This window comes from Vigna angularis, chromosome 2 (assembly GCF_016808095.1).
Source record: "Vigna angularis cultivar LongXiaoDou No.4 chromosome 2, ASM1680809v1, whole genome shotgun sequence".
In the NCBI taxonomy this organism is placed as follows: Eukaryota; Viridiplantae; Streptophyta; class Magnoliopsida; order Fabales; family Fabaceae; genus Vigna; species Vigna angularis.
This window is the reverse complement of record NC_068971.1, coordinates 25,219,337-25,239,393: the sequence shown is the minus strand read 5'-3', so window position 1 is coordinate 25,239,393 and position 20,057 is coordinate 25,219,337. Positions and strand designations below refer to the sequence as shown.

At 41.0% G+C, this 20,057-nt stretch overlaps 1 protein-coding gene across 1 annotated transcript; it reads right to left on the bottom strand.

The window, feature by feature from the left end:
- Positions 1-12,134: 12,134 nt before the first annotated feature.
- Positions 12,135-19,352, bottom strand: LOC108329083 (transcription factor MYB3R-3). Its single transcript, XM_017563087.2, has 9 exons — positions 19,199-19,352; positions 18,592-18,761; positions 18,332-18,383; positions 18,039-18,096; positions 16,899-16,993; positions 16,719-16,822; positions 16,345-16,473; positions 12,338-13,445; positions 12,135-12,224 (listed from the first exon to the last, which is right to left on the bottom strand). The coding sequence occupies exons 2-8, from the start codon at positions 18,738-18,740 to the stop codon at positions 12,350-12,352; spliced, it is 1,683 nt and encodes a 560-aa protein (XP_017418576.1). The 5' UTR covers positions 18,741-18,761; positions 19,199-19,352; the 3' UTR covers positions 12,135-12,224; positions 12,338-12,349.
- Between the last annotated feature and the right edge of the window lie 705 nt (positions 19,353-20,057).

Here is a 20,057-nt window from a genome sequence, read left to right as displayed (position 1 = left end):
CACGATACCTAAAACATATTTCCTTTGAAAAATCACAATACTTTCGTTTGAACAAGTCACTTCAATGGCTGGAAAGTAATTGTGACACCGAAGATCATTGGTTTGAAAGTGTTTGCACAAATCTTGGTAAGCATTATTAATAAGTATATCTATCATTAACATACACAATTAGATAAACCCATTTCCTAGGAAATGTATGACAAGAAAAAGACTGAATGATTTGCTAACCGCATTTTAGCCCAAAGATTTTACTACAACTAAATTTTCCAACCAAGCAACTTGAGATTGCTTAAACCTTTGAGAGACTATCTCAATTTACAAACCAATTCAAACTTCCTGAGTAACAAAACCAAATAATTGCTCCACATAGGTGTCTTCCTCCATATCACTATGAAAAAAAACATTCTTAATATCCGATTTGTTGAAAAGGTGAATGGTGAGAACTGGCATAGCAAAATGGATAATAATCCTTTTCACTATAGGAGACCAAATATCACCGTATTCCTAACCATACATCTAAGTAAATCCTAACCATATAACCTAACCGTTTGGCCCAACTTTAATGGCGTACACCCATCTACAACCAACTGTCTTCTGCCCAAAGTAGTAAAGGAACTAAGTCCGTGTGTGATTATATTCGAGAGTCTGAATTTCAGCAATCATGACTTGTATCCAGGATAATCAAGTGATTTGGTCACATTTTTTATAATAACAATAAAAGACAGAAAATAAATGAGAAGTAGGAAGGAAATAACAGATAATAACTTAGAAAACTGTTAAAAAAATGAGGATTCTAGGTAGAACGAGTACATTTTCAAAAAACAATGAGCCAACTATAATCTTCATTATCATGGATCACGGTATTAAGTGATGATGGTGAAGGACTTGATGTAAAGGACTTGCCATGTAATATTGGACGGGTCACTTTTGGCAAACAGTGATGATAGGTTGCAACAATGATTCTAGTGAGTTAGTTTCCAAAGTAGGACGGGAACTTGGACAGGTGGGTTGACTTACATGAGTGGCAAATAACAAGGGTTGAACCACTAGTAAGACATGTTGTACAGAGTCAACTTCTTAGGATAAGGAAAGAAAGATGTCTCTTTAAAAAAGGTGAAACTTGCAGACATGGTGTTAGGAATCTGGGTAAGAATCCCAACTCACTCACTCTCTAACACACACCAGTAATCACAAGTCAAGAATTGAGTAAAAGTTGTATTGTATTCACAGCAAAAGAATCAAGAATACAATCTATAGACCAGGAGCTTAACCTCCTTCACCAGGTTCAAAACCGGTCAACACAAATGAGTGTAGTAACTAACTCACTGAAACTACAAAAGAGGTCCCTTATATAGACCTATTCCCGCCCCCCTCAACTGTTCAGCAGTTAAGTATTCTTTCTCACTTTCCTACTCTCTTCCTTCTTTCATACAGCAAGATGGCCCATCCATTTGCAAATCCGTTGGCAAATCTTTCTCCACTTTTCTTGCCCCTATGGCCAGTTTCAGCTGGGATACATGAAAAACAGGGTGGATCCTTGCAGTCTCTGGTAGTAACAACCTGAATGCCACCTCTCCTACCTTCTGGATGACCCTGAACGGCCCATAATACCTTGCTGACAATTTCGGGTGCAGCCGCACAAGCATGGACGATTGTCTATGTGGTCTTATCTTCAGATACACCCAGTCATCCACCTTTATAGTCACTGGCCTTCTCTTCCGATTAGCTTGCTTCACCATCATGTATGGAGCTCTCGTCAAATGGAACTGAAGCTGTTGTAGTGCCTCATCCCGTGTCTGTAGCTCTTGAGCTACTGCTTCTACCAACGTCTCCCCCGGAATGAACCTGGATAAGGCTGGTGGTGTTCTTCCATAGACTGTTTCGATTGGTGTGCATTTGGCAGCCCCTTGATAACTAGTGTTATACCAGTACTCCGCCCAAGGAAGAATTACGTTCCAACTCTTTGGCTGTTCAGAATAGAAACACCTTAAATACCCCTCCATAACACGATTCAGCATTTCCGTTTGCCCATCTGTCTCTGGATGGTACGCCGTGTTGTGCTCATATGGAGATGAGTTCCCTGCAACTTGAACAATTCCCTCCAAAACGAACTGAGGAACAAGGATCTCTGTCATTGACTATGATCTTGGGTACCCCATGTAATTTCACTACTTCTTTCACGAAAGCCTTTACTACTGTCCGCGCGGTGTAAGGGTGTTTGAGAGGGATGAAATGTCCATACTTGCTTAAACAGTTGACTACAACTAGAATGGCGACAACTCCCTTGGACTTTGGAAGCCTCACAATAAAGTCCATGCTGATATCTTCCCAGATGGCTTGGGGAATGGGCAGAGGTTGCAGCAGACCCTGTAGGGAGGCCGCCAAGTACTTATGCTACTGGCACACTGCGCATCTAGCCACAAACTCTGTCACGACCCTCTTCATTCCAACCCAGTATAGGGACTGTGCTACCCTACTGTAGGTGCGATACACACCTGAGTGGCCCCCTGTTGGAGTCGCATGAAACTCTGCCAACAGTTTCAGAATCCATTCTGATTTAGCCGAGATGACTAATCTTCCTTTATAATGCAGTCACCCATTTTCCATAGTAAAAGCCGAATGCTTTTCAGGATCTTGGGTGATGTCTTCTGCAATCCTTCTCAACTCTTCATCCTCTTCTGCTTCCCTTAGCACTTCCTAGAAATCCTTCCAGTAAGGTCTTATCATCACCTTCAACTCCTTCTCCATCCCCTTAGTATGATTCTCGGCTCCCTCCTCTGTTCCTTCCATTTCCTTTCGTGACAAAGCATCTGCCACCTTATTAGTGGCCCCCGTTCGATAAACAATCTCAAAATCATAGCCAAGGAGTTTGGCAATCCAGTGTTGTTGAGCTTGGGTTGTTATCCTCTGTTCCAAAAAATATCTCAAACTCTTATGGTCAGTGTGTACTACAAACTTCTAACCTAGCAAATAAGGCCGCCAATGCTGTATCACCATCACCACAGCCATGAGCTCCTTCTCGTAAATCGACTTCCCTAAAGTCCCCTCCGATAGTGCTTTGCTATAGAATGCTATTGGCCTCCGATTCTGCGTTAGCACTGCTCCGATTCCCACCCCCGAAGCGTCGCATTCCACCTGGAAGGGTTGCATAAAGTCAGGTAACGCTAGCACTAGGGCTATCGTCATCGCTTCCTTTAATCTCCCCATCGCCCTCCTGGCAGCCTCCGTCCATATGAAATTGCCCTTCTTCAACATCTCGGTTAGAGGTCTCGCTATCTTGCCATAATCCCTAACGAATCTGCGATAGTACCCGGTCAGACCCAAAAACCCCCTCAAAGCTTTCAATGTCTTTGGTTCTTCCAATGCAACGACCACCTCCACCTTTTCTCTATCCATTTCTACCCCTTCCTCCATTATAACATGCCCCAATTATCTGATCGAGGTTTTCCCAAATTCGCTTTTCTTTTTGTTAGCTACCCACTGCTGTTGCTGTAATCTGCCCAGCACGGTACTCACTTGCTGCAAATGCTCTGTCCACGTGGCGCTGTAAACGAGAATGTCGTCGAAGAAGACGAGCACGAACTTCCTTAAATACGGTCTGAACAGCTCGTTCATGGCGCTCTAGATGGTGGCAGGGGCGTTGGTGAGGCCGAATGGCATCACCAAAAACTCATAATGCCCCGAGTGTGTCCTAAATGCAGTCTTTCGGACATCTTCTTCCCCCATCTTGATTTGGTGGTACCCGGCTTTAAGGTCCACCTTTGAAAAATACCGCGCCCCTCTAAGCTCATCCAGCAACTCCTCTATCACCTAGATGGGGAACTTGTTTGGGACCGTGGCTCTGTTGAGAGCTCGGTAGTCTATACAAAATCGCCAACTACCGTCTTTTTTCTTTACCAGAATTACGGGACTCGAGTAGGGACTTGTACTCGGTCTAATGATCCCAGCTTTTAACATTTCTGCCACCTGTCGTTCGATCTCTTCCTTCATGACATGTGGATAGCGGTATGGACGAACGTGTACAGGATCTGCCCCATCTTTTAAAGTGATTTGATGGCTCTCTTCCCTGTCAGGGGGCAGTCCCTAGGGTTCCCTAAAAACTCCCTCATACTTTTCCAAAATTCTCCCCATCTCCTTCTGCTCCTCTGTCAGCTCTCTTTCTTCACTATCCTCACGCCCCTGTTCCCTGCATTCCAGACTCCAAACCAGGGCCCAGGTTTCTACCTCGTTCATCTTCAATAGAGTTTCTGGTTCGACCACCCTTCTCTCCAGTGTCGGGTCTCCCCTGATGATAACTCTTTTCACTTCCTGCTCGAACGACATGGTTAACGCCCCCCAGTTCACCGTAATCTCCCCTAGCTTGGCTAGCCACTCCACTCCAAGGATCATGTCTACACCACCCAATTCGAACAAGTAGAACTTCTCTGTGATCTCTACTCACCCCATACTGACTACCACCCTTGGATAGCAACCTCGGGTCCTCTTCTTGTGGCCATCCCCCAAACTTACTTGATACGGAGGGGTGTCTTCCTGGTCAAGCTTCAGCTCCTCCACCAACCCTCGGCTGACGAAGTTGTGACTTGCACCACTGTCCACTAATATCAATATCTCCTTTTTCCCTACTCTTCCTTGTAGCTTAAGCGTTTTGGGTTGCGAAAGCCCGCCGGCCGAGAAAGCCGATAACTCCATTCGGGGTGGCTCTGCCACTTCCTCTTCCTCTTCTATAACTCCCTCTTCATCTTCCGCCAACAATACCACCCGTATGCTTCTCTCAGGGCATTGATGCCTAGGGCCAAAAGGGCCTCCACACCTAAAACACCTCCCTTCTTCTCTCCTCTTCAAAAACTCTGGGTAGGGTAGGTTTCGCGAATTTCGACCTCGGTTACCACTTCCCGTCAGGCTGTCACGCCTTACTGATATGACGCTCTCGGTTGGGGTCGTTCTTCCTGGGTTACTCCTAATGGGTTCGGTTTTCACCACCACCGCCCCTCCTCCTATCGTTCAACCCCAAGATTGGGTACTCTTGGGTGTTGTCCAACTGCTCAGACCGAACCCGAGTAGTTCTTCGACATCCCGCACGATTTTCATTGCCATCATCAGATTTCGCAGATCGTGTGGCCGTATTTGGCACCGCAGTTCCTCTCTTAGGCCCGCCAGAAAATATCCCAATAGTTGGTCGTCCGAAAACGCCTTCGCTGTTCGACCAGCGCTTCGAAATCCCGCACATATTCCTCCACGGTGCCCGTTTGTCTTATCGCCGCCATCCTCTCAAAAATCCCCCCTCGATTACGACTCTCAAACATGATCAACAAAGCCTCCTTGAGCCCCTCCCACGAGCGGTCGCTCGCTTTCTCTTTCCAGAACTTAAACCAGTAGCCGGCGCTTCCTTCTATGCTAAGATACGCCAGTTTGACCTTCTCCGCCTCTGCTGCTTTTTGAATTTCAAAGAACTTTTTTGCCCGATTAATCCAATTCAGAGGGTCCGGTCCTTCGAAGGTGGGTAACTCCACCTTTCGCCGCCAATTAAGTTGCCCCTCCACTCGTTCCCCGTCTCTCTCTCTCTCCACCTCGTCCCTCCGTTGGCCATTGATTGACCCCTGACTCCCGTCAAAATTCTCCTCTGTCTGTTTGGTTCGCGCACCCATGATCCTCATCAGTTCTTGGATATCTTTGTGCATCGCAATCGAATCTTGACGATTCGCCGCTAATTCCGCCTTCAAACCGTCCACGGTCATTTCAATATGCTCCAACTATCATTCCACCCCGTTCATTCTTCCTTCAATTCGGTTCTCCAACGCATGCAACTTTCCTTCCATCTTGTTCTTCCTCCGATTGGGATCCGGCAGGTCAGACCACTTTATTAGGAATCTGGGTAAGAATCCCAACTCACTCACTCTCTAACACACACGAGTAATCACAAGTCAAGAATTGAGTAAAAGTTGTATTGTATTCACATCAAAAGAATCAAGAATACAATCTATAGACCAGGAGCTTAACCTCCTTCACCAGGTTCAAAACCGGTCAACACAAATGAGTGTAGTAACTAACTCACTGAAACTACAAAAGAGGTCCCTTATATCCCCCCTTAACTGTTCAACACTTAAGTATTCCTTCTCACTTTCCTACTCTCTTCCTTCTTTCATACACCCTCCACATCCTAACACATGGTACTTTGTTTCAGGAGAATAACAAAGGTACCTTTTTGGAGGCGACAATATCCTAGGAACACAATTTGATGCCTCTTTCCAAGAATTTGTCCAGATTTAGAAATATGTCATGTACAAAACACACAACCAAAGACAAAGGAAGTAACACGAAATAGAGGTTCCCAACAATATATAACTTGTCCAACGTTTGTTTGATTTCTCCTTGTGAGTCAGCTTAAGAACATCTTTTAACTCCTCAAGAGGAGATTGAGCTTCAATGATGAAAAATGTAATGCCATTTGTTTGTTTGATAGATGCCATTTGCAAATATTTTATGTCTTCTTAACAAAAGTATTTACATGTTTGAAATAATCTAAGGGTTCCCAATATATTTAGGTTCCACATATTGTCACAATAAAACAACAAGTTGGAAGTCCAACTTCCTCCATTGGTCAACACTTTATAATATTTCATTGTTGTATTTTTCCAAGTGATCACAAAAAACCTAGACAAGAAAACCAAAGCTCAACAACTGCAGACAAAGATTAATAATGTTTACCATCAAGTTTCTTTGTAGTAATTGTTGTAGACCTAGAAAAAAATGAGCATGTATGTTAGGAGGTTGAGAGTGCACAAGAGAAGGAAGAAACATTAATAGCCTAACTGCCTTGGCAGTTAGGAAAGGCGGGAATAGGAAGTATAAATAGAAATTGTATAATTGTTTAGAGGACTTTTTGGTTAATGGTTGTTTCTAACAGGAATTGTTAATCCTGTGGGGGAGGTTAAGCTCTCATTGGTTCCCTGTACATTGTTTCTTGTTACTGTTAATACAAGAAAGGCTATTCTGTGTTTGGTGTGTGTTCTGGTGTGAGTGTGTGATCGTCTGTTGAGGTTTCTTGAATAGAAACCTAACAATTTGGTCCGACCTGCCAGATCCAAATTGGGTGCAAAGCGAAGATGCAGGGAAGCACGGAGGGACAATTGAAGGCTCTGGAGATTACGATGGAAGGGATGAAGGCAGAATCTACCGCAGTGTGCCGGGACTTGCAAGAAATAATGAGGATGATGGGGGCGCGGGCTCACAACAACGAAAGACAATCAGATGGAAGTCAAGCTTCCGTAAACAGGAACCAGCGACGGCGCGAGGAGGATATTGGAGGGAGAGTGGGTGGCGATCATCCGAAGGGGCAGAATCAATGGCGGAAGAGGGTTGAAATACCCACTTTCGAAGGGCAGGACCCGTTAAACTGGATCAATAGGGCGGAGAGGTTTTTCGAGCTTCAAGGAGTAGCGGAGGAGGAGAAAGTGTGGCTCGCGTACATAAGCATGGAGGGCAGCGCGGGTTATTGGTTCAAGTTTTGGAAAGAAAAGGCCAAGAATCGTTCTTGGGAGGGCCTTAAGGTAGCCATGATCGGTAGGTTTGGAGGACGACATAGGGGGACTGTGTTTGAAAGGCTGGCGACGCTGCGACAGGAGGGTACAGTAAAAGAGTATGTCCACGAATTTGAGGTTTTGGTGGGACAAACGCATGTGGTTTCAGAGGAACAGATTCTTGGGTACTTCCTTGCTGGATTGCGCGACAACATTAAAAGCCTGGTTCGACCCCACGATCCCCAGGAGCTAATGGTGGCTATGCGAATTGCGCAGGATGTCGAAGAGAGTCCAGGGGGAGCGAGAAGGAGGAAGGGGTGATCGACCAGGAACCGAAACCCATGGAATTATCAGCGTTTTCTGCAGAACGGCTAACTCAGTCTAAAACGATGAAACTAGAGGGGAGGATTGGAGAGAGGAAGGTGTTAGTACTCATTGATAGTGGCGCAAGCCACAATTTCATTAGTAAGGAATTGGTGGAGGAGATGAAGCTACCCATGGAGGACACACCACCCTACCCAGTGAGCCTGGGTGATGGGCAAAGAAAAAGGACCCGTGGGTGCTGCTAGAGGGTACTTTTGAACCTGGCAGAGGCTGAAGTGGAGGAGAGGTTCCATCTGTTTGAACTGGGGGTGTGGATATAATTTTGGGTGTGGAATGGTTAGCTAAATTGGGGAAGTAATGTTGAACTGGGGGAAGATGACCATGAGGTATAAACAAGACAGAAGGAGAGTGATCATTCGGGGGGATCCGACTTTGGCTAGGAGGTTAGTGGAACCCAGGTCGTTACTAAAGCTGACAGAGGAGGAGATTTGGACTTTGGTTTGGGATTTGGGCCAGGTCAAAAAGGATGCCGAATCAGGAGAGTATCCAGGGCTGACAGGGGAACAAAAGGCAAAGTTAGCGGGGATTCTGGACATTCACTCTCAGGTTTTCCAGGAAGTAAAGGGGTTGCCCCCAAATAGAGACATGGTGTATCAAATTCCCCTTAAGGAAGGGGTAGATCCAGTAAACGTGCGTCCTTATAGATACCCACATCTCATGAAGGGAGAAATTGAGAAGCAAGTGGCGGAAATGTTAAGAGCGGGAATAATTAGACCAAGCACTAGTCCATACTCCAGCCCAGTCATTTTGGTCAAGAAGGATGGTAGCTGGCGTTTTTGTGTGGATTACAGGGCCTTAAACAAGGCAACCATACCAGATAAATTCCCTATCCCAATGCTAGAAGAGCTCTTAGATGAATTGAGAGGAGCTAAATATTTTTCCAACATAGATTTAAAAGCTGGGTATCATCAAATTCGGATGGGAGAAGGGGATGTTCACAAAACAGCCTTTAGGACTCACCAAGGCCACTATGAGTTCTTGGTGATGCCTTTCGGCCTCACTAATGCACCATCAACTTTCCAGAGTGCAATGAATAGCTTATTGCAGCAATATCTCAGGAGGTTTGTACTGGTTTTCTTTGATGACATATTGGTGTATAGCTCTACTTGGGAGGATCACTTGGAGCAAGTGAGTTTGGTATTGCAGAAATTAGAACAGAATGAATGGGTGGCTAATATAAAGAAATGTGAGTTTGGGAGAAGCCAGATTAAATACTTTGGGACACCAAATTTCAGAGAAGGGGGTTGAGATGGACCAAGAAAAAATCAAGGCTGTGCTAGAGTGGGAAGAGCCGAAGAATCTGAAAGCTTTGAGAGGGTTCTTAGGCTTAACAGGTTATTACAGAAGTTTTGTGCAAGGCTATGGCATGCTAGCAAAACCCTTAAACGAGCTGTTGAAGAAGGGTAAATTTGTGTGGACTGACAAGGCCAAGGCTGCAATGGCGAGGTTGAAGGAGGCTGTTACTTCTGCTCCAGTGTTGACATTACCGGATTTTGGCCAAACCTTTCACATAGAATGTGACGCTTCAAGGGGAGGAGTCGGGGTAGTGCTAACTCAAGGAAAAAAGCCAATTGTTTTTTTCAATAAGGCTTTATCTGAAAGCTCTTTAAGCAAATTTATATAATGGCTTTAGTCATGGCCATCCAACATTGGAGGCCATATTTGCTGGGACAGAAGTTCATTGTGCATACTGACCAGCGAAGCTTAAAATATTTACTGAAGCAAAGAATAACAACTCATAATCAGCAAAACTGGATGGCAAAGCTTGTGGGCTATGATTTTGAGATTGTGTATAAGGCGGGGAGTATTAACAGGGTAGCAGACGCCCTGTCCAAGAGAGGAGAAGAGGGTGTGGAGGAAAAAGAATTGTGTGTAGTTGCCAGACCTTATTGGCGGGACTTTCAAGAAGTCTTAAAGGAGGTTGAGGAGGATGAAGTGTTGATGAAAGTGATAGCAGATATTCAAAAGGACCCTAACTCTCATACAGAATATACCCTGGAACATGATAGGTTGCATTACAAAGGAAGACTGGTGCTGTCAGCCAAATCTGTGTGGATTCCTAAGCTGTTGGCTGAGTTTCATTTGACTAGTACAGGAGGCCACTCTGGGGTATATCGAACTTACAGGAAGGTAGCCCAATCTTTGTATTGGATAGGAATGAAAAAGCAGTTACTGACTTTGTGGCAGGGTGTTTGGTGTGCCAACAACACAAGTATTTGGAAGCTTCTCCCCTTACAACCCTTACCCATACCTCATGCTGTTTGGGAAGAAGTGAGTATGGACTTTATAGTGAAGCTACCAAAATCACAGGGCTATGATGCAGTACTAGTAGTGGTTGACCGCTTAAGTAAATATGCTCATTTTGTGCCACTTAGAAACCCCTATTCAGCTCGGACAGTGGCAGAAGTGTTTGTCAAGGAGATAGTGCGGCTGCATGGGATCCCAGTTACTATTGTCAGTGATAGGGAGTTGTTTAAGATGCAGGGAACCCAACTCAGGATGAGCACAATTTATCATCCTGAGACAGATGGCCAAACGGAGGTATTAAATCGGATTGTGGAAGGTTACTTAAAGTGTTTCTATTTTGAGCAGCCAAAGAGCTGGAATGCAATGCTCCCTTGGGCCAAGTACTGGTATAATACCAGTTACCAGGGGGCAGCGAGGTGTACACCATTTGAGACAATTTATGACAGGGCTCCCCCATCTTTGAGCAGATTTGTCCCAAGATAAACCCCAGTAGAAGCAGCTAAAGTTTCATTTGAATCGAGCCCAAGACTTAATGACACAACAGGCGAATAAAAGGAGGAGGCCAGTGGATATAAAGGTGGAGGATTGGGTCTATCTAAAGATCAGACCTCATAGACAGTCTACCATGCCATTAAGACTTCATCCAAAGTTGTCAGCTCGGTATTTTGGACCTTTTCAAGTGGTGCAGCAGGTGGGAGAGGTGGCATATAGGCTCAGATTACCAGAATCAGCTAGGATCCACTTAGTTTTCCACGTATCTCAGCTGAAGAAAGCGGTGGGTGACAAGAAGGTGGAGAAGGACTTGCCTTCAGAATTGCAGGCAGAAGGACCTACCTTCAGAATTGCAGGCAGAAGGACCTACTTACTGGCCTGTGAGAATTCTGGATAGTCGACAAGTGCAGCAAGGAGATGAGATGATACAGCAGGTTTTGGTGGAATGGCAGGAAGGAGGAAGAGAGGGCGCGACGTGGGAAGACAGGGTTACCATCCAGGATCAATATCCCGAATTCAACCTTGAGGACAAGGTTGTTGGAGGGGTGGAGGGTAATGTTAGGAGGTTGAGAGTGTACGAGAGAAGGAAGAAACATTAATAGCCTGACTGCCTTAGCAGTTAGGAAAGGCGGGAATAGGAAATGTATAAATAGAAATTGTATAATTGTTTAGAGGACTTTTTGGTTAATTGTTGTTTCTAAGAGAAATTGTTAATCCTATGGGGGAGGTTAAGCTCTCATTGGTTCCCTGTACATTGTTTCTTGTTACTGTTAATACAAGAAAGGCTATTCTTTGTGTTTGGTGTGTGTTCTGGTGTGAGTGTGTGATCGTCTGTTGAGGTTTCTTGAATAGAAACCTAACAATGTAGGTCTAGCATATAGATGTTTTGTAACCAAAAGTCCAATGAAAAGGGAGAGAAGCACCCTAGGTTTCAAGAGAACCAATACTTGCATTGCGCTAGAAAGGGTAAGTATGAGGGTTGGAACATGGACTAAAAAAGCTATGGAAACTAACGGAGGCAACATGATGGTGTTTTGGTGACCGGAAGGTAGTGCGTGGTCTACATGCGCCTAACTAAGACACACAGAAACGTGGTGCATGAGAAAGTATGAGAGAAAACCAGCCTTAAGGAAAGAAAAAAAAACATAATAGAGTTTACCCCTAAATTCTAAGTTACATATGTATAGTACAAAATATTTGCTCATAAGATAATACAAACTTTTCTAACACATAATGAGCTAATCCAACCATTTTGTATCTTGCAAAAAGAAGCGAGATTGAAATGGGATCACAATTATAGGTCAACAGAAGTGATGTGATACAAAAAAGATTATCACAATTAACATTGATAACTGAATGCATAAATAAACAACTTCAATTAAACAGAATGAGGTAATCATATTAAATAACATCTAGTTTGAGATCATAAAATTTGTCCTCTCATTTGGTGGAGAAATAAGACTTCAACAAATTGTATAAGAAAGACAACTATATGAATCGGATAACAAAAATATCCTTTCTGTTGCAAACTTTCTGACAAAAAAAACTAGTTGATTGAGTTTGTTATTCTGGATCAACTTCATCCTACAAGAAAGCTTGGTTTATTCACTAGTAGACAGTCAATTATCTGATGCCTTAAAGCTTAAGCAAAAAGATAATATAATACATTTAAAGAACAATAATTAGCAATGACTTACAATTTTTGTGCACTACGTGGCAACCAATTTTTTTTCATGGAGACAATCTTCAGTCATGACATTACTTTTCTTGTCATCATTCTTCTCTTTGTCAAAAGCAAACTCCAGTTGTTTCTCCACTGACTTAACGATCCCTGTTCGCTTGGATCTTAACCTATATGGGGGAGATGCATTGAATGTCTTATTACCGGAGATGTCAATCACATTGCCATGGCTTGCCGGACTCCTGGAGAAATGCCTAGAACCAGAATCATCATTGGTTCTCTCTGTTTCATTAGAAGAACGTGTATCATTATCTACCTTCAAAACTTTACTAGGACTAGTGAGTGCTTGGAACCCAGTTTTCCTCCTCCTCAATATGGAAGGAGTATTTGGAAAAGTATTGGCAGCCCTTTTCAAAATTGATTCAGGTGTGTCAGTGCATAATTCATCACCCTTTACACGAGGTGGAGTGAAGAAACCAAGAGGTGACAAAGTTGGACTCGAACAAAACTCATTCTGCTGGCAGATATAATTTAAATAAAGAGAATCTATGGGAACTGAACCATGTAACTGTGGTGGCTCATAACACAGAGAACCACAGGTTGGACTTTCTTGCAAAGACGTTCCAATTAACCTTGTAGTGCTCATGTTACCATTGCTTGTACAATGCTCAAAAGTTGAGTTTCCATTTAGTCCAGAATTGTCAGGTCTTGGCCCATAAGTTATTGCCCAATTAGCTTTTGACACTTGTTCTGAGTTGCTACAGCTAAGATCGATGTTGGAAGATTCAGGCTTGCATTCTACACAGTCAGAATCGGCAGATTCATTTGCAGGAACACTTGAAGAATCACCAACTTCTCTAACTGTTCCCGAGGACTCAAATTGATTCCTGCCACTGTCATCTAGTTTACTAATGGCTGTAGTTTCAGAGGATGTTTCAACAGCTGCATTTAATTCTTTATTTGAATAAACAAGTATTGATTTACTAGCAGAACGTCTAATTGTATCTTTAACAGTAACTTGTGGACTACTCTTGGGAATTGGTGGAAGTCTTCCTGTAGCTAAATAAAAATCTAACTTTTTCTTTAAAGAACTATTCCAATGATTCTTTATTGCATTATCAGTCCTGCAGAAGAAAAATCACAGGAAAATATTATCATGCGTCGCAATAAATCAAATGGCATGTCATTCCATCACAAACTAAATCTTCTACGAGGACGTCCAAAATCAACATTGAGTGCCATCCCTCTTACATAACTCATATATTCATTGAAGTATCTTTTGTAATTCTTTTTCACAGGGATTCACTCTAAATATGTTTTGAAAAAAAAATTAACAGCTTAGTCAACTCCTTAAAAGGTGGACATATCTTTAGAACTTTATGTTCAGGATTAGGTAGCTTTGTTGGACCTATTTTATTTTATTTTTTTCTTTTTTATATCTTGTTTCTGTCTTACATTAAAAAAAATATATAAGAATACTTCTGATAGGATATAATAAGATAGGTTTTAATGGGTAATAGGGGCAGGACAGAGAAAACAGTTTTAGGAATTAATTGTTGTTGGGTAGTTAGAAGTGAGTTGCCTTTATAAGAAGGCAAGGGGGATCTGGTAGAGGGCAGTTTTGGATTTGTGAATTGTTAGACTGGAATATTGTCCAGTGGAGGGAGGAAGGCTCCCTTGGGGGTGATTCTTTGTATTCTGATTCACTCATACATCAATAATACATTCTATTCAGTTCTGTTTTGTGTGTTCTTGAGAGAAGGATAGATTTGATTGGCTTCTTGACTAAAGGAGTGTAACAAGTTTGGTCCGACCTGCCGGATCCCTTGGAGAGGAGAACGTGATGGAAGGAAGAATCAATACTGTGGAGAGGGTGGGCCAGCGAACAGAAAAGAGTGTTAGCAGAATGGAGAAGAAATATCCAAGAAATAAAAGAAATGATATTGGAAGACCAAAATCAAGAAATGGACTCAAAAGGAAGGGAGAAATCTCTTGACAGAGCAAAGGGGAGGGAAAGAAAAATTTCTGCAAGACAACAAGAAAGGAAAGAAGAGTAGGGATGCTGTGAAAGGCAGTCTGCAAAACATCAAGAAAGACAAGAAATTCTGTGAAGAAGGAGATTACTTGGCTAATGATGAAGAGAAGAAGGAAGAAAGACATCCACAGAGTAGTGAAAGATGGAGAAGAACTACCCAAGAAATAAAAGAAATGATGCAGAATATCAAGATTCAGATAAAGGGCTCAGCAAGAAGTGATGAATCTGCCATGAAAGGAAAGAAAGATGGTTATGAGGAAGAGCTGGAGGAAGATAAGGGCAAAGGGAAGCGGATGTGGAGGAAGCCGGTAGAATTGCCTACTTTTGAGGGGATTGATCCAGAGGGATGGATATCCAGAGCAGAGAAAGTTTTTGAGATCCAAAACGTGCCAGCAAGGGAAAAATTAAGATTGGCCTACACTAGCATGGAGGGAGGTGCAATCTATTGGCTCAAGGTCTGGAAAAATAAAACCAAGAACCCTTCTTGGAAAGAGTTGACAGAGGCATTGATAAGGAGGTTCGGAAAAAGAGATAGAGGTTCTGTTTTTGAGAAGTTAGCCCAAACTGCAGAAGTCACAAAGCTGCTGCTGAGAAAGTTGTTAGTGTTGCTGGCCAGGCAGTGGCAAAAGCTGATGTTTCTGGGAAGGAAAGAGAAAGAGGTATCAGTGCAGAAGACAAAAACTGTGAGGGAGACATTGTTGGTGTTGCTGCCCAGGAAGTGGCAAAAGCTGCTATTTCTAGGGGAGATAGTGGGGGAGGTTGTGATGTGTATGTCACAACAGTGAAGAAGGGTGAAGACAGAGGAAAGAAAGCAGAATATGGTGGGAATAGGGTGACTATTATGGTTGGAAATAAAGTAGAAGATGCAGTTGTTTTGAGTGGGGAAAAGATATGGTTGTCACAAACATATAAAACAACAGAAGACCAATGGCAGGGATATTTCTTTGCAGGGCTGCAATTTAATATTCAGAGGAAAAAGTTAGCTCAACATGATGATGATGAAGAAATTGGATGGTCAGATCAACAAGTTCTTTCCTTTTTAGCTTCTAGGATGAACAAATATGGGCAAGGAGAGGGCTTAGCCAGTGCTGCTGCTATAAAAATACAAAAAAGGTTTTGGGTTTGGAAGAAGAGAAAAGAATTCTTGATCATTCATCAGAAAATAGTTAAAATCCAGGCCCATGTAAGTGGTCACCAGGTCAGAAGGAAGTATAGAACAATCATATGGTCCATGGGAATTCTGGAAAAGAAGCAACTCTTAAAGGAGTCAACAATTCATTCATATAGACCACCACCCAAGCCTCCAGACCTGAATTGGAGGGCAACAGTCAGTGGGCTCCCTTCCTATGATGAAGATGAGCCATGGGAACAAGCATTATTGTACCAATCTTGAGGACAAGGTTGTTTTGCAGCAGGGTGTAATGATAGGATATAATAAGATAGGTTTTAATGGGTAATAGGGGCAGAACAGAGAAAACAGTTTTAGGAATTAATTGTTGTTGGGTAGTTAGAAGTGAGTTGCCTTTATAAGAAGGCAAGGGGGGTCTGGTAGAGGACAGTTTTGGATTTGTGAATTGTTAGACTGGAATATTGTCCAGTGGAGGGAGGAAGGCTCCCTTGGGGGTGATTCTTTGTATTCTGATTCACTCATACATCAAGAATACATTCTATTCAGTTCTGTTTTGTGTGTTCTTGAGAGAAGGAGAGATTTGATTGGCTTCTTGACTAAAGGAGCCTAACAACTTCCCAGTAATATTTTCTTGTCTTAACGAATTTCTACTTTTATTTTAAAAAGTATAAGAATATATCCTTTCAAGATATTAATACTGAAATACATCCAGAATACCACCACCAGTAAAACAAAGCTGCTTCGGACACTAGCCCAGGGTGATACTTCACAATTCAAATAACTCAAAGATTACATTCCATGATTTTTTCTATGACCTCAATTTCCTTTATAACAACTAACGAACTGAAAGAAAACAGACCTTCCATGAAGGACCTTAGCTATTTCAGCCCATTTGTTCCCATGTATGCGATGAGCATTCATCAGGGCTAATTCCTCCTCCAAAGTCCAGGCATCCTTCTTTATCTCAGGGTTAAGATGATTGTGCCACCTGAAAACAGTTTAAAAGAAAAAATCAGTATAATCTGAGTAGTCCGTATTAAAAGCCGGTCTTTGTATTCAATTTGTCAGTTGAAACAAAAGAACATTCACATGAAATTAAGATCTTCAAAAGTTGAATTTTGCAAGAAACAAATCTAACATTTATATATAATGATATAGAGGGAAACATTTATTTATCAATAAAAAGATTAAAAAAAGATACAAAAACTTGCACATGATCTTCAACTAACTTACCGCTCTCGACATTGTTTGCCTATTCGACCAGGTAAAGACTGGGCTATCAAAGACCATTTTGTTGGCCCATATTTTGTCACCAATTCAACAATTTTATCATCCTCCTGTAAACCAAGAGGACTTATTAATCGAATAAAATTGTAGGAATGTTAATAAAGAAGGAAAGGACTAAGTTTCAACCTCCTGTGTCCAAGGTCCTTTAACAAGTTCTGGATTAAGAACTTTTTGCCATCTATGCAAACACTGGACTTCTGATCTATCAGGAAAAAACTCAGCTGCATTCCACATTTTAAATATATGTCACCAAAATGAGCATAGTGTTTTCATGAAACCCACATGACCAAATTCCTAGGTTTATACATATGACAATAGTCCATCACAGAACAAATAATGAATAAATATTATATTGAAAGATCCAAAACCAAGTTTGATAGTTTTAGTTGTTTAGTTGTTTCATTCAAACTTTGTTGAGCTCTAAAGAAGTGAAAAACAATGGGAATCCATGTGATACCTAATTTTTCAAGAATGTATATATTTTATGTTATCTTATCATATAATTAAATTATAATACCTAATTAGTCAGGAATAAGTGTAAATCCCAAAACTTGCGACAAAAGGTGTACAAATCCCAAAAATATGTTATTCAAAGGTGTACAAATTGTATAACTAGTTTTTAATATGCAATTAGTTAGTAACCAGTATAGATCCCAAAAATCATGGGAATACAGCTTACTGAGACAGACATTTATTTCCTTGATCATTAGGACTAAAGTATATAAACCAATAGGTTATTCAAAGAAATATGTATCCCATCCTAACTTTCAAGCCTAACTAAAAGTTATCCTCAAGAGTTGTGCCTAAGTTGAATAATTTTTTTTTCAGCATTCTATTGCTTCACTCTGCTATACCAATAAAAGCATCAATAGTAATAACATAATTTGCATATAAACAAATTTCATTGTGTAACGTTTTCATGATCCTAACACACCAGCTCAATCTATCCCAATACAGATGATGGATGGACCTGCTTTACATATTGGAAACACTGATACAGAAGAAAAACAATATATATCACGATTATAGTGCATTTTAGTTAAATTAGTTTGGAGATCCAAATCCAAACTTTTCATTCATAGATATTGGTTACGTTCAAATACTCACTCCAGTACCAATCAGCATGGATTGCAGTTATAAATTTGAAAATCAAATATAAAGATCATCACTGATTTATTGTACCAGGTGTCTCCATCGAGAAAGCAATACAGCAATAACAAGTTATGACAGAACTCAGGAATAAATACGGTAAATATTAACAAATACCTATTTTCTTCCAACTTTTTCCCTTAAAAACTGCCACAGCATTCCTTAATGTTTCATCCTGCATCAAGTTAAATAAAATATTAAGAAAAATAATAATAATTATGATGATTAATTTCTATAAAACCAGCAACAATTGAAAGGACAGGCATAACAATTTTGAACTACACTTGCACAAATAAAATCAGCTGAGATGAATTCACAATTGAATCAGCTTGCTAACAACCAAAAACATATCTAACCAGAAAAATTGATAAGTAAACATGCACGGCTGTCTCCAATGAGTAAAGACTAACCTCCTGTGCTGTCCAACCACCCTTAGCACGCCTGATAGGACCGGTGGTCCTCCTGTGTCAAAAACATTCATGTAAAAAAAGTCAATGCATATTGATCACAGCAGGGATCAAAGTGGAGAAAATTTTCCACACTATGAAGGGACAGTCACTCCACATAGACATACAGCAAAGAACAATACACTACCATCAAGGTAGAGCATAATGATCACAGTTCATGACTGTTACTGCAATGAAAAAGTAGAGAACTTAACGAATGTTACCGATGGGAAGGTGATGTGGATGCAGGACTACATATCCCAGGAGACTTGTGAATTGCACTGCCACTGCCTTCAGATACAGAGGAGCAGGAAGCAGCAGTGGACTGCTTATTCTCTTGGCAACACTCCTCAGATTTCACCACGTCAGCCATATGCTTCAAGAGCTCAAAATCCTAACAACAAAATCATAGCTTACATCCTTATAAGAAAATTCTTTAAAAGAAAAAACATGGCACAAATTCTCAAAACAACCCCACCATACACCAATCATCAAAACATCCCAAAAACCCAGCTCAAATTGAAAATTTCCTAAACTTTCACAGTGAAACACAAATATAAACAGAACCCAGATCTTAAAATCTATCATCAGATCAAAACCTTCAACATCCCCTCCTAAAAAAATTCTCACATGAAACATGGTAACGCCCCACCCAAACAAAATCTATTTGGAGTCTCGGAGTCCTTTGTAGCAAAAGGAAACTGAAAGACTTCGATCAAATCAATAAAAGGAAATTAACATCCGAATTTTGCAGAGTAAAAAAAACCGAAATAGACAAGAAATAACGATAAATCGAGAAAAAAGAATCGTGATTTCTCTAAAGTGAAGTACCTATGCTTGGAGAGAAGTGGCGGGAATCGAAGTGAAGCTCATAGAAGAGAGACCACGATGCCTTCTCTCCTTTCTCTCTCTCTTCTCTGGTTTCGAAAAATCCTCGAACGTTGAAACAATGAAAAATTGAAATTTAGTTTTAAAATATAAAAACGGAATTTTATTTATTTACTACTTACGTAAATGTATGTGCATATGTAACGAATATAGACATAAGTCTAATAATAAATATTATAAATAAATAAATAATAATATATAATAATAAATGTTTGAGCACCGACGTGACGTCGCCGTGAATTACCGTTACTTGTGCGAGGCATGGTTTCATAGTCTGTCAATTAACGGCTGGTTTTGAACATTACTTAAGGAACAAAAGTTTGAAACTCAAACGGCACTTAAGGCGTGACGGCGATAAAGGTCGAACAAGTTTGGTACCAGATTTAGGTCTTTGTGATTTTGAACCGTTGGATGAGAGGGAGCAATGGCGATTTGAGGTCGAAGAAGGAAACGTTCTAACTAATTGGAAGGTTAAAATTTTTTTATTAATTATTAGTAACTAATACAACATTAAATTAGGTTGGAATGACACAGCAACGGCTAAAAGCAAAGGTTATTATAAAATTAATGTGTCATTCATGCAAAACTTTATAAAAGAGTACCTTTTATTCTATATATTTCTGTTTAATATGAGAAATAACTTTTATACCTATTATAACAAATATAGACCAATATTTTTATTAACTTAATTTATTTCAAAGTTCACTCTCGAGACAATAATTCACTCATTTTCCATGCATGTGATTATTTATTGATGAAAAAAAATATTACTTGAATTAAAACTATTATCATTAAAATAATC